Source organism: Aegilops tauschii, chromosome 6 (genome assembly GCF_002575655.3).
Source record: "Aegilops tauschii subsp. strangulata cultivar AL8/78 chromosome 6, Aet v6.0, whole genome shotgun sequence".
Lineage (NCBI taxonomy): Eukaryota > Viridiplantae > Streptophyta > Magnoliopsida > Poales > Poaceae > Aegilops > Aegilops tauschii.
This window is the reverse complement of record NC_053040.3, coordinates 141082204-141109947: the sequence shown is the minus strand read 5'-3', so window position 1 is coordinate 141109947 and position 27744 is coordinate 141082204. Positions and strand designations below refer to the sequence as shown.

The window sequence follows — 27744 nt, the reverse complement described above, 5'->3', positions numbered from 1 at the left end:
TTATAGCCCATTGGGACAAGTGTAATGTTCTTCGACATAAAAAATAATAAACAAGGGACACTACCATAAGGCCTATACCGAGGCAAGAAGAGGAACCTTTGCAGAATTGATAATTTTGATGAAAATAAGAGTGATTTTAATGACAAGGGTAGTTCGGTTATTGAAGACAAAAATGTGCAGTATATGCTCCGGATTCATGAAATGCAAGGAGACAAGCTCAGTTGAGCAAGGGCATGACAAGCGTAGCAAAACATCCGCGCTTGTTTCTTGTTTGGAGTAAAGGGAACTTTCATCCCGCCCCATGAGTTTTGTGTCAAAGAAATTGAAGAGCGCAATAACAAGAACATGCAACTAATCAAAGTTTAACTGAGAGAAAACATCAAAGTGATGAGACACAACATCTTAAATAACAAGACAAGACTAGTTTTTTCAACAAGTGAGGGCCTCTTTGATTCACACGATTTTCAAAACATAGGCCTTCTTTGGTTCATATAATAGGAATAGGAAAATCATAGGAAGTGAAATGACATGTATCTCAATTCTTACAGGAAATAGATGTCATTCGATGTAGAAGATATGATTTTTGTCATTGAATCTAGTCTAATGGTTTTTTCCTTCGAAATGTGAAGGATTGATTTCTATCCAACATAGAAATAAGAATCCATTCCTACAAACCAAAGAGCTCCAAAGGAATTTTTATTTTGAAAAATCTTATCTCATAGAATTCCTACGAATCAAAGGAGGGCCTCCTTTCGTTCATATGATAGGAATATCATAGGAAGTGAGAGAGTTATTTACCCAAAACCACTACACTTGGGGATAGGGTAACAACTTGGTACCAGATTTGAACCAGGGCACAAAAAACCACCGAAATTGTGCCTAATGCGTAACACGGAGCACTGATACTGAAACTTGATCGCGAAAACAGCAAAACCGACAGGTGGATCCCACGTGTCGGGCTGACGTGGCAAAGACCAGGCACAAAAAAAACTTTGACCAGCTGAGGTGGCAGATGAGACGCGGGCCCCGCCTGTCATTGACTACATGGTCATCTTCATCCCATCTCTATTTTTATGAAGCATTGGGTCGAGCAGCTTGTGAGCGGCCGAGCCCGTGCGAACTGAGAGGTCCATGGCCATGGCAACCGAGCCCTTTCTCAAGCTAGGCGTAGCCGAGCTCGACGTCCATATCCTCCTCTCCCTTTCCCTTCGTCTCGAGCTCGCTCCCATCCTCCATCCCCCTCCTCACTTCAGCCCGATAGCTAGCCGTCGACGCCGCTCCGCACCAGCGTGGCCACCGCCGTAGTTTCGCCGAGACACAGTGTCCCAGAGCTTTGCCTCCTCACTCTGGTCATCCTCGACGACGAACAAGCGCGGAGACACCCTAGAACGACCGAATCGACTCTGTCTTCAACCTCGGAGCCGCCGCCGTCGCCGTCGAATTTAAGACCTTCAGAGCACTCCTGACCTCGCTGGCCTACTCATCTGAATCGCCATAAGCCCCTATCCTTTTACCCCCTTTTCCTGTTGTCGATTTTGTTCCGTTACTAATTCCTCCGCCATGCCCGAAAACTCCAGCCGCCGTACCTCTCCGTCGGTGTTATTTGAGCATGAATTGATTGTGCGTGAGCACTGTACCGAGATCATAGAGCTCAAGTGATGCCATCTAGGTGCTTAGCTAGCTCGCTGGCAAGCTGTAACTCAGCGGTCATGCAAGCCCGAGCTCCCCCACCGCCCAGCTCGCCGCCGTCAACGCTACTGGCCACCCTAGCATCTTACCGCCGGCGCGGCTGCCGCTGGCGGGCCCTTCCCCCGCCTCCTCCCTTTCCTCTTAAAGGTCATCTCCCACCAACGGCCCGCATGCTTGCCTCCGCTCTGGACCAGCCGTCGCAAGGCAGAGTAATAGAGGAGGAAGAAGATAAAAGGAGTATAAGATGATGAGTGGCTGACTGGTGGGTCATACGTCCACCTCAGCAGGTCAAACATTGACTTCGATTAGTCTTTGCTACATCGGCCTGACAGGTGGGACCCACCTGTTGGTTTTGCTGTTTTCGCGACCAAATTCCAGCATCAGTGCTTCGTGTTACGTATTAGGCACAATTTCGGTGGTTTTTTGTGCCCTGGTTCAAATCTGGTACTAAGTTGTTACCCTAACCTCAAGTGTGGTGGTTTTGGGTAAATAACTCGAAGTGAGATGACCTGCACCTCAATTCCTAGGATAATGACTTTTCCATTGAGTTTACGCTAATGTCTTTCTTTTGAAATGTGAAGGCTTGGTTCCTATCCTACATAGAAATATGAATTAATTCATACAAACCAACGGGTTCTAAAGAAAGTTTCCTACAAAATTCATATCCTTTAAAATTCCTACAAAAATTCTGCAAATCAAAGGAGGCCTAATAAAGGAGGAAAATGCACATAATGTATTGATGTGTCCGCTTGAATCCTAGAGATTAGGAAATCACGCAAATTTTGATAAATAAAAGTTTGATGCGACATAAAAAACAAATAAATTATACCAAGAGATTTAAGCAGATGAATAAACTATCCTACAAAATGGAGTGCAAAGGATTCTAATTGTACAAATCAACAGGTTATGTATGAAGATGGGGGATGGATGCCTGACACGACACGCTACTCGTGCGGCGAACACAAAGGTGATCGGGGCGACGATCACCGCGCACGCGACGACCACCGCGCAGGCGACGCCGCGCAAACGCGTGACAGCAAGCCTCCCGCGGTGGAGGATGAGCACCGCGCAGACGCCACCGCGCGGGCACGTGACGGCGAGCCCCCCGCGGGGAGGGATCGAGTCGATGAGAGCTGGCCGGTGCTGTACATCCCAAATCTCCTACAGGCCGAGGTTCTCTGCTATCAGAGAGGGAGTCTACTCATCCAAGGTGAGATTCAAAGAATTTTGTTGATTGATGAAGAGGACATGATCATTGACAGTCGGGGGTTACGAGATTGGGAGAAAATTTAATGTAATTCGATTGTTTGGATGCCATGTCACGTGGCTCCGGTTGGTGATGCGGCGGCGTTGGAAATTGATGGCGGTGGGGGGGATTCCGAGGGGTGCGACCGCCATGAATGCGGGGGGAAGGTGGGAAATAAATCCCCCACCCTCGAAGGGGAGTCAACACACCTAGATTCGAAAACCCCCATCCACCTCTGCCCACCGCACACACATCCAAAGCACGGGCGCAGCGACTTCGGTGACCATGGCCGATTGGAGGATGAAGATGGAGCGCGCCATGGTGGAGCTTGCGAGTGGGAACGAGCTGAAGCTGGAGAGGGCAAGGGAGATTGTGTCCTGGTTTGCAACCAGGAAGGAGATGCGGCGCGCGGCGAAGCGCGTCTTCAGGAATCTAACGGTGGAGGAGGACGAGCGGCTCACCCCGAATGGGATGACCACTCCAACTGGTGCGCCGGTGAGCTCGCTGGCCGCTCTGGTCTGGGCCATGGAGGATACGGAAGGTGGCGACCAGGCATCGAGGCAGAAGTGGTGGGCGTTCCGCTCACGACGCCGCTTCCCCGCTGGCCCGGAGGAGTTCGTGGTGGGTGCTGTCATGGCCATCCCCACTCCAGGGACGCGCTGGGTGCCGATCCAAATCAAAGACAACGAGGCAGAGTCGGAGGAAGAGCAGATGGATCTGGGTGCGGCCTCAAGCCAGGTGGTGGAGAAGCGCGGTGGAGAGAAGAAAACAAAGGAGAAGATCTACACGCCGCGCAGGTCACCCCTGTTAGAAATATGCCCTAGAGGCAATAATAAATTGGTTATTATTATATTTCCTTGTTCATGATAATCGTTTATTATCCATGCTAAAATTGTATCGATAGGAAACTCAGATACATGTGTGGATACATAGACAACACCATGTCCCTAGTAAGCCTCTAGTTGACTAGCTCGTTGATCAATAGATGGTTACGGTTTCCTGACCATGGACATTGGATGTCGTTGATAACGGGATCACATCATTAGGAGAATGATGTGATGGACAAGACCCAATCCTAAGCCTAGCACAAGATCGTGTAGTTCGTATGCTAAAGCTTTTCTAATGTCAAGTATCATTTCCTTAGACCATGAGATTGTGCAACTCCCGGATACCGTAAGAATGCTTTGGGTGTACCAAACGTCACAACGTAACTGGGTGGCTATAAAGGTGCACTACAGGTATCTCTGAAAGTGTCTGTTGGGTTGGCATGAATCGAGACTGGGATTTGTCACTCCGTGTAAACGGAGAGGTATCTCTGGGCCCACTCGGTAGCACATCATCATAATGTGCACAATGTGACCAAAGAGTTGATCACGGGATGATGTGTTACGGAACAAGTAAAGAGACTTGCCGGTAACGAGATTGAACAAGGTATCGGGATACCGACGATCGAATCTCGGGCAAGTACTATACCGGTAGACAAAGGGAATTGTATACGGGATTGATTGAATCCCCGACATCGTGGTTCATCCGATGAGATCATGGTGGAACATGTGGGAGCCAACATGGGTATCCAGATCCCGTTGTTGGTTATTGGCCGGAGAACGTCTCGGTCATGTCTGCATGGTTCCCGAACCCGTAGGGTCTACACACTTAAGGTTCGATGACGCTAGGGTTATAGGGAATAGATATACGTGGTTACCGAATGTTGTTCAGAGTCCCGGATGAGATCCCGGACGTCACGAGGAGTTCCGGAATGGTCCGGAGGTAAAGATTTATATATGGGAAGTCCTGTTTTGGTCACCGGAAAAGTTTCGGGTGCTATCGGTAACGTACCGGGACCACCGGGAGGGTCCCGGGGGTCCACCAGGTGGGGCCACCGGCCCCAGAGGGCTGCGTGGGCCAAGTGTGGGAGGGGACCAGCCCCAGGTGAGCTGGTGCGCCCCCCCCCCCCACCAAGGCCCAAGGCGAAGAGAGAAGGGGGAAAGGGGAAACCCTAGGCTCAGATGGGCCTAAGGCCCACCTAGTGGTGCGCCCCCTCTCTCCCCCTCTGGCCGCCCCCCTAGATGCATCTAGGGCTGGCCGCACCCCTTTGGGGGGGAACCCTAGATGGGGGCGCAGCCCCTCCCCCTCCCCTATATATAGTGGGGTTTTGGGGCTGCCATAGACATGAGTCTTCCTCTCTCTTTGGCGCAGCCCTACCCCTCTCCCTCCTCGTCTCTCGCAGTGCTTGGCGAAGCCCTGCTGGAGTGCCACGCTCCTCCATCACCACCATGCCGTTGTGCTGCTGCTGGACGGAGTCTTCCCCAACCTCTCCCTCTCTCCTTGCTGGATCAAGGCGTGGGAGACGTCACCGGGCTGCACGTGTGTTGAACGCGGAGGCGCCGTGGTACGGCGCTTAGATCGGAATCAACCGCGATCTGAATCGCTACGAGTACGACTTCTTCATCCGCGTTCTTGCAACGCTTCCGCTTAGCGATCTACAATGGTATGTAGATGCACTCCCCTTCCCCTCGGTGCTAGATTACTCCATAGATTGATCTTGGTGATGCGTAGAAAATTTTGAATTTCTGCTACGTTCCCCAACAACCCCCGCTTCCTCCGTAGGTCGCAGCGCCTCCAGGAGGCGACCAGGTTCGCGGCGGAGGGCTAGGCTTCTCCCCTGCCGACAACCGCTTCTGGTTGCTGGCTGGGGAGGAGTCTGGTGAGGAGGACGGCGCCTCACTAGATCCGAGAGGTATGAACTCTTTGCCTCAGAAGTATTTGTTGAATCCATGCCTAAACAAAGTGACTATTGGTCATAGTAAGGGCAGTAGGAAACAAGGGAATAGATACAAAGTGGAGAAGGTTGATTTGGACAATGCGGATGAACATAAAAATCTGAACAAAAAAAGTTCAGATGCTATGGGCAGGGGAGTGACAATAGATAATTTTACAGATATTAGAAACATTATGAATGGTGCTTTGGTTGTAGAGAAAATGCAAAAGAAGAATGATATACAAGATTTCTGGTCTGAGATAGGTTTAGATACAGATATTTTGGTTATCCCTAATTGTGAGATTAATACTGCCATCAGCAGTAGAATCACAAAAAAAACATATTAGAAAGATTGATACTGATGATGTATTGGAGAATTGGGCCCTGGATTTGAGCCCAACTCGAGGACAACCAGGCCCAAGTGTGGGGGTCGCGGGAAGTGAAAATACGCTTTCTGGCTCTTTCCCCTCTCTCAACCTAGATATAAAAGGAAGGGGGAGAGGAAACAGGACTAGGGTTTACTAGTGCGCCGCGAGGAGTAGAAGAAGAAAGAATGGATCGATTCGGGGGCAGATTCGATGGAGGAGGGGGTCGGTTCAATAGGGGGAGAGAGAGAGTTGGCAGTACATAAGGAAAGAGGAAGGGGAGAATTACCACAAAAATCAGGTGCCATGGGAAGAGAGGAGAGAGTTTGCTAGAGGGAGAGAGAACTGGAGAATGCAAGACAGACAGGAGACGAAGCAGGACACCGTTGCCAGAGGAGAAGCTGAAGATGGAGGAACTGCAACTAACAAGAGCAAGGGAAAAGAATAGGAGACAAGAATTAGCCAGGGAGATGCTGTTGGATCTCAAGGAAAAGGAGCACAAGAGCTGCTGCAACAACAACAGGTACTGCTGAACGCTCTGTTGGCTCAAATCTCGCAAGGCAATCTCCTTCCTGGAACAGAGGCAAATTCCAGATCTGGATCTAGTGCGGGTCAGAACCAGGGGTTGTTGATCACAAGACAAATGAATTGAATAAGATGATTACAGAACCCATGAACCAGGGAAAGCTGGGGAGAGAGATCCTGATGGTGAACAATGGAGGAGGAGCTCAAGGACAGAGAGGATATGGTGCTATTGACAGAGATCAACATAACAGCAGAAGTGTGCAAGAGGGGGGGGACTAGGTTTTGGAGGAGTGAACAGGATGCTCTGCAACAAATGCAAAGACTCAAATTATCTGACAAAAGATTGCCCTCTTGGACATTGTGTGATCTGTGGAAAAAAAATCATGTTACTGATGACTGCAACTGACTGAAACAGATTAAGCCAGTGCCTAAGTTTATAGGGTATGCTGCTAGGGGGCTTGGAGTGCTACTGGTGCAAAGTGCTAAGGAAGCCCTGGAGGTTGAGAACCCAAACCCAATGGCCATTATATCAGTGGTTTCTGGGGAAATCAATGAAACACAGTTGATAGACAGGCTGCATTACATGTTCAATTGAAACTGGCAATGGAGATGCAAGAAGCATCGAGATAAGGCTTTTTTGGTGAGATTTCCTAACAAAGGGAGACTGGTGGAACTGATCAAATGCAATGATTTTACATTATTGGAATCAGGTGCTGTGATCAATGTGAAGGGGTGGAGCTTTGATTCACAGGCTGTTGGCAAACTGCACACTGTTTGGGTTCAATTTGGAAAAGTACCTGAATGTTTCAGGCATTTTTTTGGGATGTGTGAGGTGGCTGCAACTCTTGGACCAGTGCTGAAAATTTACATGAATACAATCACCAAAGAGAAGATTAGAGCTAAGATTGGAGTGAGAGACTATGAAAAAATTCCAGCCTATACTGAGATCACTGACAAAGAGTTGATGATATACAGGATCCTACCAAAGATTGAGAGTGTGGTGGAGATGGGATGGTATGGAGAGCATAAGAAACAGGGAATGGAGGAAACAGAGACAGGCAATAGTGAGGAAATCATGAGAAAAAGACACAAAGGAGATGATGATAATGTGATTGGGAATAAAGAAATGATCTCACTAGGGAGCCTGGGACTGGCACAATTTGAGGAATTGAAGAAGAAAAATGAGGAAATTCTAAGGATACAAAAAGAGCAAGTTCTGGAGATGGAGGCAAGGAAAAAGGTAAAAACCAGTGTGGATATGGTTATGAAAAAGATAAATGATCTGGAATAAGACAAAGTGAGACAAAAAGCCCTCAGAATGAAAGAAGAGAAAAAGATCATGGAACTGGAACAAGATAAAAAAGTACTCATGGATTTTATTAACAAACAACAGGGGGTGATTGACAGGTGTGTGGACAAAATTGAAATGTGGGAAGCAAGAGAGAAAGAAATGAAGGAAATTACTGATGCTGATATGAGGATTATGGAAACTGATAGAAAGGAAGATGAACACAACAACTACAATGAGGCAGTAGATTATAATGCTAGCCAGGAGTATGTTTCATTTGGCACCAAAGTGGGAGTTAAGACTGGGAATAATGACACAGAGAATAATGAAGCTTTGTTGGATGAACAACTCAGAAGATGTGACAGATTGGCAGACAAACAAGATGCAAAAATCAAGGAACTGGCCAAAGAAAGAGCTGCTGCCAAGGATAACTATGGTAAGATACAGAACTTGAATTGTCATGATGTCTCTTTATTAGCTATGGCACATAAAATTGGTATTGATTTAGGATGCTCTATTAACATGATTGAGACTAATTTAGATATCATAGCTAAGATGGAGCAATGCAGAAAAGAATTTTATTTACAACATATTTGTCAGAAAAAGAAGAGGAATGTCAATATGATGGACCTAACCTTATTGACATTGGGGATATGGATCTAAAGGAACTCTGTTCTGATGAAGACCATTCTGATGCTGAGATGAAAATGGATCACTTTACACATCTTAGAAATTTCTTCTCTAAATAAAAAAAGACTAGCTCAAACTCACCAGGATTCTGCTGTGGGAAGACAACTAGTGTGCTTGGGGAAAAAAGAGAGGTTATAAAAATAAAATAAAAGGAAAATGATAGGAATGTTCTAGAATATTAGAGGGATTGGAAAGGATTGTAAGAAAAATTTCATTAGAGAAAATATAAACAATAGAAAGCTGCATTTTGTTGGGATCCAGGAAACTATCAAAGATAATTTCTCCAAACATGAGCTCCATAATTTGTGTGGTGGGAGAAACTTTGAATGGAAATGGTCCTCACCAAGAGGGAGATCTGGGGGGATCCTAGTGGGTATTAACTATGACAATTTTGATATTATTAATGTGGAAATTGGGGTGTATTTTGTAAGAATTGTGGTTTTTGATAAAATAAATAAATTTGAATGGAATCTTATTGTAGTTTATGGAGATGCTCAGACTACTGGCAAAAATGCTTATCTAGCTGAACTGTCTAGAGTTTATCAAGATAACTCATCTTTACCAATGATGATAGGTGGTGATTTTAATGTCATCAGAAACAGCACTAAAAAAACAAACCTACTGTCACTGATCACTGGAGTTTTGTTTTTAATGCTATAATTGAACAAGTTGGGCTGAGAGAGTTACTCCTAGGGGGGAGAAAATATACTTGGGCCAACAACCAATGTGACCCCACTTATGAAAAATTAGACAGGGTTCTTATTTGCCCTGATTAGGAAGAACACTACCCCTTAACTACTGTGCAAGCTTTAGAGAGAGAGAATTATCTGACCACACTCCACTGATTGTGGATTCTGGTGAAATGAGAAACAATAATAGAATATTTAGATTTGAAAATTCTTGGATGCTTAAAGAAGGATTCAAAGAATTTATACATAAAGTGTGGAACACACAGGTGGCAGGTAATAGCATGGAGAGATGGCAGAAAAAGCTGAGAATATTTAGGCAAAAAGTGAGGGGCTGGATTTTAAACTCAGATGCAGCCTGCAGAAAAATAAAGAAAGATATTATAAAGAAACTTGATGATATAGATAAGAGAACTGAAGTAATGGGAATATCTGCTGCTGATAGATGTGAACAAAAGGAATTAAGGGCACAGTTGGGGGTGCTGATGAAACAGGAGGAAATGAAATGGTTGCAGAGATACAAAGATAGAGAGATCAAAGATGGGGATAATAATACAAAATATTACCATGCTAAGGTGAACGGGAGGAGAAGAAAGAATAGAATCTTTTCACTAAGCCAAGAGGAGGGGGTGATTGAAGGGGATGAAGAACTAATCAAATACATCACTAAATTTTACAAAGACCTATTTGGTCAACCTGAAGTGTCCACTATCAACTTAAATATCCAGGATGCTCCTGGCATCACAGAGGAGTAAGCCAGATCTCTGGTGGAACCTTTTAGTATGCAAGAATCGTATGAGGTAGTTTTTAATATGGAGAAAATAAAAGCCCTGGCCCAGATGGTTTACCTATTGAATTTTATCAGAATTTCTGGGATTTGGTGAAGTGGGAATTGAAAGAACTGCTAGATGACTTTCACTCTGGGAAGCTGGACATTTCTAGGCTAAACTATGGGATTATTACCCTAGTACCCAAAGTCAAAGATGCTAGACAGATTCAAAAATTCAGACCTATCTGTCTATTAAATGTGAGTTTCAAAATCATCACCAAGGTGTTAATGAATAGACTTAGCAGGGTGATCAGGCCAATTATTTCCCCAAATCAAACAACCTTTATCAAAGGGAGATATATAATGGAGGGAGTGGTGGTATTACATGAAACATTAAATACAATACATAAAAAGAAGCAAAGTGCCTTATTGTTTAAAGTGGATTTTGAAAAAACATATGATAAGATTAAGTGGCCCTTTGTGTACAAAATGCTGAAACTCAAAAAATTTCCTGATAAATGGTGTGACATGGTAATGCACACCATGGTAGGAGGGCATGTGGGGGTTAAGGTGAATGATGAAATAGGACCTTATTTTAAAACATTTAAAGGATTGAGACAAGGTGATCCTTTATCACCTCTGTTGTTTGATATTGCTGCAAATGCATTAGCCATTATTTTAGACAATGCTATGCAGGAAGGGTTTGTAAAAGGGGTATTGTCTGAATTAAATAATTGTGAAGTGAATATGCTGCAATATGCAGATGACACTATTTTCTTATTGCAAGATGATGAAGAGAGCGCAAGAAATCTGAAATTCATCCTGACAACATTTGAACAGATGTCTGGATTGACCATTAACTTCCATAAAAGTGAGATTTTTCTGTTTGGAGAAGCTGTTAATAAGATTAATACATACCAGGAAATTTTTACTTGTGAGGTGGGGAAAATACCCATTAAATACTTGGGATTGCCTGTTGCAGATGTTAGGTTGGGAAATAGATTTTGGAAGGGAGTCACTGAAAAAGTATAGAAAAGATGTGCATGCTGGCAGGGGAGACTCCTTAATATGGCTGGGATAGTTACCCTGGTACAGGCATGCCTGACCAATATTCCACTGTTCATGATGTCCTTTTATCGTCTTCCTGTGGGAGTGAGGAAAAAGGCTGATTTTTTTAGGGCCAGACTTGTGTGGCAAGAAGATGAAAGCAAAAAGAAATACCATTTGGTTAATTGGAAAACTTGTTGTTTACCAAAAGAACAGGGGGGGCTGGGGATCATTAATTTGGAAATTATGAACAAAGCCCTGCTAGCTAAGTGGCTATAGAAACTGGAAACTGAATCAGGGACATGGGTGAATATACTGGATAACAAATACATTCAGGGCAAATGTCTGTCTCGTGTAGAAAAGAAACCTGGGGATTCCCAGTTCTGGAGCAGCTTGATGGGAGTAAAAAAAAATACTTCCAGCATGTCAAGAAAGTGACTGGAGAAGGGAAAGAAACTAGATTTTGGGAGGATTGGTGGGTTGGGGCTAGACCTCTAAAAGACCTATATCCTAGACTATACAACATCAGCTTTGACCACAACATATCAGTGGCAGAAGCTGTGAACAGAGGGTGGCAGGGTTTTAGCTTTAGAAGAGACTTAAACTCATAAACAATGGGGCTTTGGAATAGTTTGAAACAAAGATGTGAGGAGGTAAGGATGCATGGAGGGAAAGATCAACCTCTGTGGATGCTTACTAAAAACATAAAATTTTCAGTTAAATCTTTATACTCCTTTATGATCAATGATGGAGTGGGGTTTCCACACAAATTTCTGTGGAAAACTAACATTCCATCTAAGATCAAAATGTTCTTTTGGCTTTTGGCCAGAAGAAGCATCTTGACAAAAGAAAACTTGATTAGGAAAGGATGGAAAGGAACAAAAGAGTGTGTATATTGTGGGAGAGAAGAAAATATAGAACATTTATTCTTTGAATGTTCAGCAGCCAGATTGGTCTGGAGCCTGGTTAAATATGCTTTTGATCTCAGACGCAACCCAACTAATCTCAATGACTACTTGGGAGGGTGGCTGAAAACCTTTAAGAAACCAGAGAAAAAATTAGTTCCGGTGGGGAGTGCTGCTATTTTTTGGGCTCTTTGAAAATGTAGAAATGATATAATCTTCAGATCGAGAAAAATTCATGATCCAGTGATAATCATTCATCTGATGGGCAAATGGATTGTTGATTGGTCGATTTTGCAGAGAAAAAAGCCGGAGGAAAGACTACTGCAGCTGGGAGCAAAACTAATCGAGCGGGTGGCAAGTGAGATATACAAGGCGACGCAGGGGTGGAGCTGGGGAGTTCGACGACTGGAAGGCTAATTTGGCGAAGGATCAAAACCCAGGCTCCCTTTTCTCTGTTTGTTTCGTCGTGTTATCCTGAACTTGTAGTAGTTAATAACTAGCCGGTGTCTGATGTATGCGATGCTTATCTAGCTTTTGTAATCCCAGGTGCGGTTGTAGTTTGAACCTTTAGCTCGATATGTAGCCTTGATGCGTGTGTGACGAACTCTGTTGGGATCTCGACTTTGGTGCTGCTTTTGGTTTCATTAATGAAATCAGAGGGAAACCTCTTTTATTAAAAAAAAACAGGTTATGTATAAAAAATTCCTATGAATGTAAATCCTATGAAACAGGTTATACTTTGATCCGGAATTCGTTTGAATGATAGAACCATGAAAAGTTACGGTGATGTTTCATGGGACGGCCATTCCTGCTACAGTCCTGTACTGTGATTGAGTTTGCCCTCGTAGCCGGGTGGGCCATCGAGACATGAAGGAGCTGCCAGTTGGCAGTCTTCCATTCGCCACCAGTCACTGCCCACGGATCGCGATCCGCATGAGGCATGCAAAACTCAATCGGCACCCTTCACCGCTACTCCATCCGACGGCTCCCATCTCCCTCCCCCGCGCCGGGCCGAATTCCGGATCCGCGCTCCGAGCACCAAATCCACCCGCCTCCTATTTATTCCCCCTCGTCTCCCCTCCATTTCCACACCGCAAAGCAATCTTCTCTTCACTTCAAAACACCCGAGCAAACCTCTCCGATCTCCCATCCCGGCGCCCCCCGCTCCTCCCGCGGTGGCCCGCACGAAGCAGACGGCGCGCAAGTCCACCGGCGGCAAGGCCCCGCGGAAGCAGCTGGCGACCAAGGCGGCGCGCAAGTCGGCCCCGGCGACCGGCGGCGTGAAGAAGCCGCACCGCTTCCGCCCGGGCACCGTCGCGCTGCGCGAGATCCGCAAGTACCAGAAGAGCACGGAGCTGCTCATCCGCAAGCTCCCCTTCCAGCGCCTGGTCCGGGAGATCGCGCAGGACTTCAAGACCGACCTCCGCTTCCAGAGCTCCGCCGTCTCCGCCCTGCAGGAGGCCGCCGAGGCCTACCTCGTCGGCCTCTTCGAGGACACCAACCTCTGCGCCATCCACGCCAAGCGCGTCACCATCATGCCCAAGGACATCCAGCTTGCCCGCCGCATCCGCGGGGAGCGCGCCTAGGCGCCTCGCTTGCCATTGCTAGGTGTTTAGGATCTGTTCCCGTCGTGTTCCATATCTGCGTCGTTCCTGTGTAACTAGCTTGTTGCTGTGCTTCGATGCTTTCAATGAAATATGGTTACCAGTATGAGATAAATCCCTCTGAATTATTATTCTCTTTTTTCTGTGCTTGTCTTCACCCTCTGAATTACTGGCTATAGTTGGTCTGTCAGGCGTTCTGAATGCATGTTTTGAATGGACCTGGTTAAAATTGCGGCTGGTGTGGGTGATTTCTGTCTGTGATGGTACCATTTTTATTTAAGAATGTGGTGGATTTGCATTAAAGCTTGTGACAAAAAAATCAACCGCAGAGCCTGTGAATGAGCAGTAATTTATTTGCAGTTTGGCGTGAATGCTGTGATTAAATCGTCTGACAACAGCCGTGACAAAAATATTGTTAGCTTCAAACCTCATCTCCTATAAGCCTACAAAGAGAAGCATGATACTCACTATTCTTTCGCAGTTTTGCTACAATTGTATTTTGTCTTATATTGTAAAGGGTAATTAGTTCTTAGATTGCGGTGGAAGTTGTTTATACTCTATTTTCAGAATACATCTTCATCTTGTGAAAATTTACTTAGCCTGAATATTAGGCTATGAATCCAAGATTGAGGTTGAAATATGGTCCGCTGTACTACTTCTGGTTTGTGCTTGCTGTTTACCATGTAAATTCATTGATGCAATTTATGAATATGGATCAACATCAAGGCCACAAAAATTGTTGAACCAACTGCGGTTCTTGTGAGTGAGTAGTTGGAATGTGTTTGCAGGAACTGCAATTCGTTCATTTGGGAATTGGGAGTGAACTGTGATCCGGAGTCTGAACTCTCATCATATATTCAATCAAACCTGATCAATCATCTGCAAGGTTTGAAGTTTAAACCTGATCATTTCCCAGCACATCCGCGCTGCTATTTTGATCAATCATCTGCAAGAGATAAATCCCGTGATAGCATTTTAAGCAACATTGTATATCTAACTAGTTGATGATGCCTATGGGCTGCAGAGCTTTGAAAGATCGAAAGGTGGGTACGAAAAGGACCCACTGATTACTTTAGAGGCTATCATCTTCTTTGCTGCTTCTGCTGTTCTCTTCTCCACATGCTCTCCGCTCTTCACTACCTTGCTGTTTCCACGACAAGCATCTTGATTGAAAATGTAAGTTCTGCCATCATATCCACAGGAAGCTCTAGTCCCGTACACTAGCCCTGAGATCATCACCAGACCAGTCAATTTTGCTGTTGAATGTAAATATGAACCAAATCTGCAAGGACAATATTTAACCGAACTTAACATGAGCATTTGGATGTTGGAACAGTTCAAACATTACAGTGTGCTTGTCGAGGTACATGATCGACGCATCCTGAAACTTCTTCCTGACCTCAGCTAAGCTGTTGTTTAGCAGAGTTCATTGTAGTATACCACTCCACCATGGTAACTTTTCATGCATCATGGGGAATGCCGGATGGGTGCTGTGTTTGACACCATGAACTGTTGCAAGCTCGGATGTTACGCAAGTCCTGCCAGACATGAATAGGTGGCATGAACCATGGAATTAACCGAACCTCCTCTCTTCTGATCATTTCAACAATTCAATTTGAAGTAGCAAATCATCTTGCCACAGACCTGTATTGTCTAGGATATCTGGTTGACAACTGAAGGTAGACTTTGCTTGACGCTTTCCACACCAAGTGATCCAAGATTTGAGGTGAAATCATTTTGTCCAATGTCAATTGTGTACAGAGCAAAGCTACCAAGCACTCAGCAAGTCATATTTTTGTAAGTAGTGACCAGTAAGTATTCGCCGTTCAGTTTTTCAAAATATTCACTCTTCAGTTAATTATCAGCAATATATGCCTTCTCTTAGATGATCAATAAACTATTTAAAGTTTTTAATAAGTTGGATGCACGAGGGTAAAATGAGAAATTGGTGTTCCAAGCTTAAACAGATATGCAAATAGCCTCTAGATAAATGAAGAAAACCAGTCCACAATCATAACCGAGGCCAAGTTTAGGAAAGATCCCAGTAGAACCAGGCATGTAAAATGATTGCCTTAAGGGAACAATGATAACATGCATAAGAAAATGTTTCACATCACATGGAATATCAAAAGGACTGACCCAAGAGCCTAAGAAGGCCAACATAACCCGTTCTAGACTGTTTGTGATACTACACAGTAGTAGTGCAGCCATAAGTTAAATAAATTAGTGGCCTTGCTGCAGATCATTCTTCATCAATTTTTTTGGACCGAATCTTCATCGATTTAGTCATTCATTGGAAGAGTTCCGCCCTTCTTTACATACGTCACACAAACAGATCAGTATGTGTGCCATCTGGAGCCCATCCTCTCAAGGCTGTACATCATCCTGTAAGGAATGCAGTTTTGTGAAAAAACTTGTGCCAAAGAAAATTGCAGTATTGTGAAGTAAGAACATGAAAATGCGGACTTGTGATAGTTCGCACAAAACAAATGTAGATTTGTGACGTTTACTCAAAACCATGATGCTAGGTTGAGAACTTATCGTCTCAGGTTTATCATTGAATTTGGCAGACAATGTAACTTCTCTTTTCACACAACTACTGAGGTCACAAACTATGAACTGATAGAAAAGAACATGTGTTAATGGATAGGACGCAGCTGTTCTGCACCCGAGCTCACATGAGCCCGTGTGAACAGTAAAATCCAAAAAAATGTTAAAAATATTAAATAAAATATGTTCTTTTCAAGAAACATTGATGTTTTTTCAACATGTGTGCAAATTTTGCTTGCTTTTTGGAGCATTGATTTTGTTTTTTTCCCCACACCTACACGAATGTGGTTTTGTTGCGAAATTTTGCATGCAAAATGTTGAAAAAACATCAATGTTTCGTGCCAAAAAAAATATTTTTTTTGAATTTTTAACCAATGCTAATGTTATATCCCAAAATTACTATAAAAGGACTTATATTTAGGATCGGAGGGAGTAGAACTGAAACTAAGCATCGCAGACCTTATCAAGCAAGAAATGCTCTAAATTAACCCTCAAAAAAAGAAATGCTCTAAATTAACCCTCAAAAAAAGAAATGCTCTAAATTACACAAAGGCCCAACTAGGCGGTGGCAGGTGATTTATTGAGTAGCAGCGATTCGAACGGGAGAGTTCCACTCTTCAGTGGCCTGGCCTCGATGAAGGCCCCACGTCGCAGTGACACAGATGCGCAACTTGAAGAGGAAATACCAATCCACAAGTCTCGGTTACCTTTGTGGCGAACGTCGGCAGCTATAGGCAGCGCCAACACGAGCTACGCGATGCTCCGCGCCTGCGGCGCCGCGGCTCCGGCGTCTGTGCCTGCCCTCGTCAGGGCGCGCCTCGCGAGGCCCGCCTCCGCCTCCGCCGTCGCCTCCTCCTCCGCCCTGGAAGAGCTCGCCGCCGACCGCAAAGGTCCACGCCCTTTACTCATCCCGCGCCCTCGCTCGCCTAGTCTCTGCCGGCATTCTGTCCAACGGCTTTACTGCCGTCCTCTCCCCCGCCGCGGCGCTCGTTTCTGCTCGTCCCGTGCAGCGAGGTTTGTGCTCGTCCCTTCTATCCTCCGCGTGGCGGCGAATGGGAGCGCCATGGCGACGAGCTGTTTGTTGAAACGACCAAGTGAACTGCGCATTTGTTTCCCGTGTTGCGTTTCGATCTGGTTATGGGTCGGCCGTTTGCCAATGCGTCCATTTCCTGAGCTTGGACGCTCATTGCTTGATACAGTTGTAGCGAGTGGTAAATAACTGTAAACGTTTGGTCGTTGTTTCATGGCCTGGTATGAGGACCTATATTGCTAACTTTACTTGCTCATAATCCTCCAAGCCAGAGGTTGTCAACTGTAGAAACGATGGTAACAACAGCTAGAAACGATGGTAGTTACAGTCTCCTAAAAACGGTTCATCCTTAGTTTAAATTAGTTTCACGAAATAGTGGCATGCATCACCACAAAGTGGATTGATGGACCTTGTCCAAAAAGCTGGCTAGATTTCATCGACAACGCTGAAATCGATTAATCAAGCATCTCCCATTCCGCTTGTTTGGGTTAGCATAGGTTATGGCCAGTAGGGACTTATTTCTTTCCTTCTCTCGAACCGAAGTATATACTAACATCCAAGCACCTTTTTTAGGTTTGGCGAGAGTGGTACTAAAGAAGGGCAAGACTCAGATATTCCGAGATGGGAGTCCAATGGTGTACAGTGGTGCTGTTGATAGAATAATTGGACGGCCTCCTCCGAAAACTGGTGATGTTGTTTTGGTAGCTGATGGGTCAGAGAAACCTATCGGGTGGGGTGTCTATAACTCCGTGTCTATGTTTTGTGTTCGGCTAATGCAACTAGAAGAAGAGGCAAAAAGGTGACACAATTGTTGAGGTTCTATGGTTATTGAAATTTTGAGAGCTTGTGCTGAATATCCCCTATTTTTGTTTTGCTCAGAGATCCAGCCTCTGCATTAAATATGGAAAGACTGCTCGAAGAAAGACTTTGTTCTGCGGTGGATTTACGGCGTAGTTTGGGTTTCCCCTCAACTAATACAAATGCTTACCGTCTCATCAATAGTGAAGGCGACAGGTATATACTGTTCTCCATTGCTATACTTCAGTTAGCAAAGAAACCACCTTGATATCCATCATTGAAAGGAGCATGGTTAGTTCAGCATTCAGAACCATTTTTTACTTCTAGTATATATGCGTCTCCAAATAGTTCAACTTTGTATCTTGATATCTTTGTATAAACAATAGATAGTTATATTGCCCTGTGTATTTTCGACATGTGCAGCATGGAATACTGATCTTGAGCATTGAATGACTTGTATTTTTCTATCTCTCTGGAACCTTGCCTGTTGTATCATTCTTGTATTCATGCATAGTAGTGTAACTATCAATATTCAATGTTTTGAAATGCAGATTATCTGGTCTGATAGTGGATATATTTGCTGATGTTGCTGTGATTGCTTCATCTGCTGCTTGGGTTGAGAAATATAGGCAACAAATCCAGTCCCTTGTTAGCAAAGTTAGTGATGTTAAACATATAAAGTGGAGGTCATCAACTGATATTCTAAAAGAAGAAGGATTAGATATGTCAGAACAAAAAGAACCTGCACCCTCTTCATACTCTGGAACTGTGAAGGTGAGCCTGCTGACTTAAATGTTTTTAAAGGAAGTTAGGAAGTTTGATTCTAAAATTTTACAAATTATGGTTCAATGTATCTATTTTTAGCAAGTCACGGTAATACGGTTCAGCATAAAAAAAAAATGCGAGGAGGTTTAGCTTCAATTCGAGTACATTTTTGCCTTTGCCATATTCTTTTTGAACTGGGTTTGTCATACTCAATTAATATAGCAAGTTAGCAACTACAGCTAGTGTAAAGAGACTGATGGTGTGTGCGGTTGTGTGGGACTGAACGGAGCATTGCAATAGCTTCACTTGCAGTATTTGTCAATCTTCTCTACCTGCTATGTTGCATACTTGTGTTGCTCGTAGTTCCAACATGTGTGCTTTTCTTACATCCAGGTTATGGAAAATGGCATCGTCTATCTAGTCTCTATGGAGGGGCAGAAGACAGGTTTTTATGCAGATCAACGGGAAAGTCGCCACTTCATATCCACACTCTCAAAGGACCAGAGGGTTCTGGACCTTTGCTGTTACAGTGGTGGTTTTGCTCTTAGTGCAGCCAAGGGCGGTGCAACTAATGTTACTGGTATAGTACTGTAAGCTACTGGACCTTTTAGTCCTCCGTTCAGATGCTCTGAGAGTTCATCACAGTTGAATTATAGTTTAGTTGTATCATTCATTTGGAAAATCCACAACAGTGTGTCCTTTTTAGTATCACTTTATAACACTCTACAGGTTTGGCTTGTAAAAACGACAATCTGACTAGTACCATTTTCAGGCATTGATTCATCAGGATCTGCACTAGATCTTGCCAATGAGAATATTCTTCTAAATAAGCTTGATGCTGAGAGAATTTCATTCTTAAAAGAAGATGCAACTGCATTCATGAAAGGTGCTATCTCAAGAAATGAGCTGTGGGACTTGGTAATCCTGGATCCTCCAAAGTTGGCACCTCGGAAGAAGGTATACATCCCATGAAGCATCTGCTGTAGTTGCTAATTTGGCTTGATTATCATTTCATCTTTGATGTGATTATGTTAAGTTCTGAAGCATGTTATACATAAAAAAGTTCATGAATTATTTGTACATGCCTCAGTAGGCATCTAACTAAACTTGCTCTTTATACTTACCCTGAACATCAGCAAAACCCTTTATCCCGCTCACAGACTGTCTGTACACTTGAAGTCTTGAACCAACAATTGTTCTATGTAAGTGAAGGGGGATTCTCTGTTGTATTTGTAGGTGCTACAAAGTGCATCCGGTATGTACAGAAGCCTGAATGCTCTTGCAATGCAAGTGGTAAAGCCAGGGGGGTTACTCATGACATGCTCTTGTTCTGGAGCTATGACCCAAAGTGGTCTCTTCCTTAAAACCATTCAGGTATTTTGTGTTGCCCACATGGATTCTTGGGTCCTATTTACTCAAACCTAGAATTTTATTACAGTGCCAATTGGAGTTTGTATTATTGATCCAATTTAATGTTTTCCAGCATGTCAAACTGAAAATTCATAGAAGGTTTGCGATGAATATTCATGGCCCTTTTAGTTTCTTTTCATATTGGCATGCGTACTAGGTGGTAAAAAACGAAAGTTTATTCAAACAGCTTGTCTATATTCCATTGCAAATTCCCTTTTGTTTATCCACGTTGCTGATAATTCATCTTGCTTCCAACTTGAAGGGTGCTGCATCAATGGCCGGTCGAAAGGTTACAGTTTTACGTCAAGCAGGAGCAGCTTGCGATCATCCCATCGACCCTTCATATCCTGAAGGCCAGTATCTCAGCAATTACTTACTCCGAGTAATGTGAAGGAGCAGACAAAACATTCTACTGACCAGTAACCATTTCTGAAGAGCTGATTTCTGAAGTTGTGCCTCTAGTTTGATGCCCTATTTTAGTCATAAAGGTTAGGTGTAGAAATTTTCCGAACAAGAACATATGTATCTTGTAACCCTTCAAAGATTATCTTATCAGCGTATATTGCAGATCATTATTCTTTATGGAGTTTCAAAAAAAAAACCATGCAAGAATGCTCTAAGAAAACTTACTTTGCAAAAAATATGTCAAGTGGAATAACAGAATGCACCTGTTTTAAACTGACAGCACTGAACAGGGATGAAGATCAGTCCACAGATTCATTTTCACTCTCGAGAATGCAATTTTCAACAAAAGAACCGTGTATCTATATTTCAGTATAATGTACACCCTTTCGTGTTGCTCATACACACAAGTCTACTTGATACACGTACTTTGACAACAGCTTGTACACAAAAATTGCTATTTTCGTAGAAAGATACAAGTTAACCATAAGACCAATTGTTTGATGTTGAATGCGGAAATCAACTTTCAGAGTGTATCAGTGGCCTGCAGAGTTTCTGTTCCATGACAAGTAGTTGTTATCTCCCAATTTTCTGCATGGAGACCAGAAAAAAAGATCAGCGATGGAACTTAATACGATTGGTATACGAGAGCTTATAAGCCACTAACCTTGGTTTTATCAAGTACAGTAAGGTGAATGCAAATGCCAGGAAGAAGCACAGTCCACCAACAGTGAGATATGCAAGACCAAGAAAATCATTCTTTCCACCAAGCCAAGTTGAAGTAGAAAGCACCAAACTCTTTTTGCCATCAAAGCTATATGTGTTGTAATTGTTGTCCAGCGTAACAGTAATGGTGTCATTTTCTTTGAGGTCAACATATATCCTACCATACAGTTTTCTGAATGTGGGAAGCGCGGCAGTTCGCATCCAAACAATAAGGTCCTCTTGCTCACTCAGCTGCACAGCAGACAGGTAGAATAAGTAACTTTCAGGGGCACAAAATGTTATCTTTTTGGCTGCTCAAAGAACTTGTATTGGTCTATCTACTGGAAAATGATCGTGCTGAGGTCAGTTTATCTTTAAATTGGACAGCCATAATACACCTGAGCAATTATTGCTTGTCAACCACATATGCAACAATAATCTTATGATACAGAGTGGAATTGAAACCCAAAAGCATACCGGTATAGATTCGTTGAGTGTTTTTCCACCTATAAGAGGACCTTTCTGAAAGTTTTTTGGGAAGACATCACTTCCAAATTTGTGGTCCCTATCACTCTTCCAAGAGATGTCTGTCTTGTCGATAGATAAGTTGTTAGTGTTGTGTTGGAAGGTATATGTATCATTGAATGTGCTCCATGCAATCAGACCACATGGAACAATAGCCATTCCATCTCTGGTCTTCTCAGGGTCACAAAGCGTGGTCTCGTTTGCCTTACTAGCATCTCTTAGCTGTTGGTCATTCCGGCTCTTAACATATCTGAATGTGAAAAATGCGATATGTAAGCAGGGAAAGTATAAGACTCCTAGGAAAACAAAGTACAAAAAAACTGTTTGAACAAATAAAGAAAGAGCTTTAACTGCTAAAATTGCATGTCGATGTTGTATCCAACATTTTAGCCATCCGGACAATAATCACTAGGCGTCATTAGTAGTGGCTATAGGCACTTCTTCATGCAATTATGTGGGATGCCTACGCAACATTAGTTGGAAAGTGGACAGGAGATTAAATAATTTCCTTGATAGTTGGGTTTATTTTAGTGTACATATATTCCATGTAGTAGTTTGGACAAGTTTCTTAGGGTCAAGTCAGACAAGCAATTTCCAGCAAAACAAAAGTCTGATAAACAAGAACAATGAATTAGTCTCTCATCTATACTCCCCCTTTCCAGATTTTAGTCCACTCTTCTTCCTTCTAAAATCCTACCCCCACTTCAAGCTTATGCTGTTCAAGCCTTCCTTTGCATAATCACTATCCATTTGTGAGTTAACATTATCGACAATGCTTTTTTCTTTTCTTCATTTTATTCATTTTCAATGCTATTGGAGCAAAAACTGGACACATATTTGAGCCAAAGACCCGTTGTATTTACTTCAACGTCTTTGACATATTGGTAACCTCGGGAAGCACAGTGCATACCTCCTATGATTCTGGTAGAAGTTATTCAACTGGTAATACACAAAAATCGGCTGCTTCATATCCTTCGGGACCTGGAGACCAACATACAACGAAGAAATGTTTCAGACAAGGGTTACTTTGATTCTTAAACCAAGATAAATATTTGTGAATTAACCGACACATCACATACTCTGCTACAAGATAATGCCTGGTGGTTTTTACTGTGCCATTCCAGCGATTAGACCTATAGAAGCATGCAGCTAAGCTCATTACCTTTAGTGTCCTTCGGCAGGTTTTAGATATCGTCGAGTTCTGGATGTAGGCAAGCTTGTTAGTAACATTAGACGGGACGCACGCATCATCGTATCGATCAACAATCTCAACGACCTACGGCAAAGAAACCAACAAACGTTAGCTAACAAAAGATGGTGAACATATATATGGTTGAATCAGCATATGTCATATTCAGCATACCTTATTTGAAGCTAGCAACGAAGCAACACCTATCGGGACAAAAATGACACCAACAAGAAGAAACACCGAAATGACCTGCATAAACATAAGTGCAACCATTTGTGAGGTGAGGTGGTCCTACATATGATCTCTCTAAAGCTAAAGCTAACTCACGCCAGAAAAGATGTAGTACTTGTCAACCTACCCATTTTGGAGTAAGAATTGGCTTGCAAGCCGGGAGCTCCTGCTGCGTAAACTTGGAATCTGCTCACACGAAAGAGAAGATATGAATAAATTTGGTAGCAAGTTTGGCGGTTGCACCTAAACTTTATTTGACCGAGCATGTGGTTCTGGATTGCAGGACTTGGTTGATGAGTCGAAGCTGAAGCTCCGGCTCCAAAGGAAGTCAACTCTGCTATTCTTAACACCATGGGGCAAGAATGATGAGCAAGCTTTCCAGGCCCAGGCCGCGTAGCCAAGTGAGTAACCATATTGAACTTGACAGGATTGCATCTTATTAAACTTGCAGAGAGAAAAAGCGATTGTACCACCAAACCCCAGCCAAAAGGAGAAGAAAGAGAGGCGCGAGATCTCACACTTGGGCTTCCTGGAGGCCCTCCTGGGCGCGCCCGCGTCCCCGGATCCGCCGGAGCTGGACCCGGCGGCGTCACCGCTGTTCATCACGCCGAACGACCGGCCCGGCCGCCAAGAAACGCCGCCGCCGGCGAACAAGCCTCCCCGCCGACAGCCGAAATGCACGCGCCTTTTCCTGCGCGTACGTGTCCCGCGCTCGAGGTTCCGCGGGCGGGGAGAGGGGGAGGAGGGCGGCAATGGGGGAGGGAGGGGAGGGAGGATGGTCTGCTGGCCTGGCCTTGGCCTGGCGCTCTTGTTGCTGCCGCTGTTCCTCTTGCGAAGGTTACAAGGAAAGGGAGGGAGAGGGAGAGGGGGAGACGGGGCGGTTTGACTCGTGGGGGGAGAAGAGTTGGCGGTCGTGGCGTCCGCGTTGAGCCCAGCCGGCGGGCGCGACCAATGGGGCGGCCGAACTGGTCAAGCCAAGAAGATGGTTCTAATTTTTGCTCCTCGGTGCCTCTTTTCTAAGCTTGATTGATGATGATTTTCTGGTTTTCTGCTCGGGGTGGATGCGTAGTGTAACGGGTGGGTTGGATGGAGTGGTTGGAGGGGTTTGGCGGGTACGTGGGATTGGCTGTGCGCTTCGTGGATCTTTCGAGGGACCGTGGTGACGCGTATATTGATGTACGGTATATAGGACTTTTTTTTTGCGGGCACGGTATATAGGACTAGAACAACACGGAGAGCATAACACGCGTGGTAAAAGTGTTTACTAATCGAAGAATACAAGTACTAGTACACATTTCTTGGTGATTGCACGTACGGTATTATTCTTGAAAGTTAGGGCCGTAGAAAAGCAATCCATGGGAACATTTTTGTTTTCGGCATAATCCAGCTAAACATGGTAATCACATGTGAAAAATAATAATGTCATTCATGTTTTTTTAACGAAAAAAAACTCATTCATGTGAAACAAAAAAGTCAAAAAGGCATGGAAACAATAAAACTCTGGATGGGCTGAGGCCCAATAGGGCGACTGCCCAGCCAACCGAAGCTAGCGTTCTGGAGTGTCGCGTTTGGTCGTCCTTCGTCAACCTGGCAATCGGATCGGGTTTGGTCGGGTCAACCTCTCCTACACCCATGCTCGAATCAATTATCGGGTTGATCGCTCACCCACGCCCCTATTGATGGGTCTGGGACCAAACCCATGCCCGAACCCATCGGGTAACCTGACCCAATCGGACACCCATCGGGTTGGACATTTCTTTTAAATTTTTATATCCTAAATTCTAAAAAGTGCAGTTGCACGTTTCGGCACTCCCGAACACACACCTTGCGCGCCGTTGGATCCAAATCGTGGCCGCCATGTGCCGAGCATGTTCTTTGGTTCCAAAAAAAACTTAAAAATAGCAGTAGTTAGGGATGACATTGTCTCTTATGTTCGTTACTTTTACATATTTTGTACTAGCAGCAATAGAAGTATCTTTCGGTGGGGGTTGGTCCATTCGTCGAGTTTCTAACGATGCAATCCATGTTTTTCAGTCTACAGCCCTGGAGACTTTTTCTTTATTTCAAATTATTATTTTTCCTCTAACCAATTGCTTTGTCGAGGGAAGCATGGAACACCTGTGTTTTTCTGACCCCTTATCAAATTGCCAGCTGCCTACGATGTATTTTTTTGTAGGATCCACCTACAAAATTCCAAAGTACATGTTGGAGCACTTTTTCCCTAAGCATGCCTAAGCAAGAAACCATTTTTGCCTAAACAGGACATGCAAGTTGCTTACTTCCACATGTACCTTTTTTTGCTCAGAAGTGTATGCATCTTTTCTGCTTAAATCTGCAAGTACTACAGGTTTTTGAAAATCAGTTTAGCAAGTTCTTTTTTTGCCACCAGGTAGCTTATACTATCTCATATGAGTTGCTTCATAGTAGAATGAATTTGCTTAAACATAACATATAAGTTGCCACCTCCCTTGATTGTAGTACAGTTCATAGTGGCAAGCACCCTAAAAACCCAACATATACTAATTATGTTTTTGTATGTTTGCCAACATTTTCTATTTATTTGTGCTTAACATAACCTCTGGGTGCTCCCATTGCCACATGCGAACCATAGTAATAAGTACTCCCTCTGTAAACCAATATAAGATCGTGTAGATCACTAAAGTAGTGATCTACACGATCTTATATTGGTTTACAAAGAATGGTGACAGGGCAGCGCAACAACAACAACAACAACAACAATGAAGATAAAAACATTTTGAGTGCAAGGATAAAGATTTGTGAAGTCAGAATTAGGGTAAGGACTTCAAGTGCTTACTTTCATCGTTTCCCTCAAGGTAGCATCAGACTCAACAGTCCCGGGGTTATGTACGAGTGCATCTGAGCCTTCGAGATACCTCTATTGAGCTCAAAAGTCTGCAAATTCAATGAAAGCTCAAAAGTGTGCACAATCAACATAAGATCAAAACCATTCTCCAAATAAGTTCACAAGACTTACACTCTGTCAGTCATGGGCGCATACTCTCTATGAGAACCTTGTGTACTTCTCACCATGGCGTCGTACTCATCTTTCGAGCTAGCGTTTGCCTCATAATCTGCGAGATCCGCGTTCGTCCACCTAGCCTCAAACACACCTGAAATCGCCTCCCATTGTCATACTAGTTCAGATGCGTTTCTTTGTACTCCCTCATGCCCGCCAATGTCATATCCATCTCTCTGAAACCTAGCCTCTGCATCCACATCTTGACATACCTAGCATGGTGTTGTCCCCACTTAACCACATTCTGATGAGTCTGTCGGCTCTGACTGCATATATAGAACGAGACCAACAAAGCATGGGCTCGAAGAGGCACCAAATGTATCATCGGTGAGCCTGTTCCCGGGCTAATGCGCAGTTTACCGTGCAAGCTTCCCGCCTGGCTAGTTTGGCCACGTGTCGGGTAGAAGAGGGACAAATCATGGGCATTTATCGGCAAAAAGCTTTGTAAAAACGAAGTGTGTGGAATGACTTCGTCATAAGTTTACCCGTGGGTGATGAGGTCAAAGTTACACAGAAGGGTGATGATGGACACTCGAGTGCGATAATTAATTCTGCGCTCTACATGGCACACGGTGGAAGAAACCAGTGGTGTGCAATAATGTCAAAGATCGCAGTCGAGTTAGCTATACAGATCGTGTGCTGTGAGATCGACAAGGTAAACAGATTCGAGAATGGTTAATAAAATCTAAGACCATTGCATATTAAGGTCAAAATAGTGCTACCAATATATGAGTCTCATACGATGCCATTCCAACGATTGTACCACAAAAGCTCGAAATATTACAAGGTTCAAATTCCAGTGTTATATGGCTCAAATTTGAATATTACAAGGTTTAAACTGATATTAGAAATGAAATTCAGCTCATTAGCTGCAAACGCTCGCGCTGATCCGCTGAACATGGATATCAGAGAGGTTCAAACTAATATTACCACTTCTAAGTCTGGTTTCGAAACCTCACAATTTTTGCAAAGGGGCCAGTCACTGAGAAGTCATGTATGGGGTTGACACGATGACTTCCGATTACTCTGTCATCTGAAGTTCCAAAATGAAATTCAGCATCTTTGGAGCCTATTCCATTCTGTCGCAGGCGCCGGTGCTAATCAACAAACCATTCATTTTTGCGAAATAAATGTAGGGCAAACCTCATTACCTTCAGCACCCTTGCTCTGACAACAAAGAACCTGGTGAATATAATCTCCGGTAAGGTCCCTCGGTAGGAGTTCAAAGTAATTTATGAGAGATGCAGATCTAGGCATTCGACACGATTGTTATATTGTATCACATTATCCACCACTGGGCCAAATCTTATCTGCAAAAGAAGAAAACGTGTTAGTGCCTACATGCAGTTTTGAACACTACTAAATGCCTATTTGGTTTGCAGGATTTGTAAAATGCACTAACATGCCATCTTCGATCTGACATGATTAACATGGGCATTTGATTACATTCTAGAAAAATGTAGCCTTCTTCACAAGAGGTTGGAGTGGATGAAAAGTTCCCTAAGAAAACTAGTACAGATGAATCCAAAG

At 43.9% G+C, this 27744-nt stretch overlaps 2 protein-coding genes and 1 pseudogene across 2 annotated transcripts; 1 reads left to right on the top strand and 2 right to left on the bottom strand.

Moving 5' to 3' along the window:
• Nucleotides 1–14467: 14467 nt before the first annotated feature.
• Nucleotides 14468–15956, bottom strand: LOC120966917 (GDSL esterase/lipase At4g01130-like; annotated as a pseudogene).
• A 772-nt stretch (nucleotides 15957–16728) lies between these two features.
• Nucleotides 16729–20685, top strand: LOC109735777 (uncharacterized). The gene is made up of 8 exons (XM_020294977.4): nucleotides 16729–17012; nucleotides 17726–17951; nucleotides 18032–18166; nucleotides 18502–18724; nucleotides 19109–19295; nucleotides 19488–19672; nucleotides 19952–20089; nucleotides 20388–20685. Exons 1-8 carry the CDS (start codon nucleotides 16757–16759, stop codon nucleotides 20514–20516), a joined length of 1479 nt encoding a protein of 492 aa, XP_020150566.2. The 5' UTR covers nucleotides 16729–16756; the 3' UTR covers nucleotides 20517–20685.
• A 181-nt stretch (nucleotides 20686–20866) lies between these two features.
• Nucleotides 20867–24196, bottom strand: LOC109735778 (ALA-interacting subunit 3). The gene is made up of 8 exons (XM_020294979.4): nucleotides 23696–24196; nucleotides 23305–23363; nucleotides 23121–23195; nucleotides 22920–23033; nucleotides 22668–22738; nucleotides 21710–22007; nucleotides 21195–21484; nucleotides 20867–21118 (listed from the first exon to the last, which is right to left on the bottom strand). The coding sequence occupies exons 1-8, from the start codon at nucleotides 23778–23780 to the stop codon at nucleotides 21064–21066; spliced, it is 1047 nt and encodes a 348-aa protein (XP_020150568.1). The 5' UTR covers nucleotides 23781–24196; the 3' UTR covers nucleotides 20867–21063.
• Between the last annotated feature and the right edge of the window lie 3548 nt (nucleotides 24197–27744).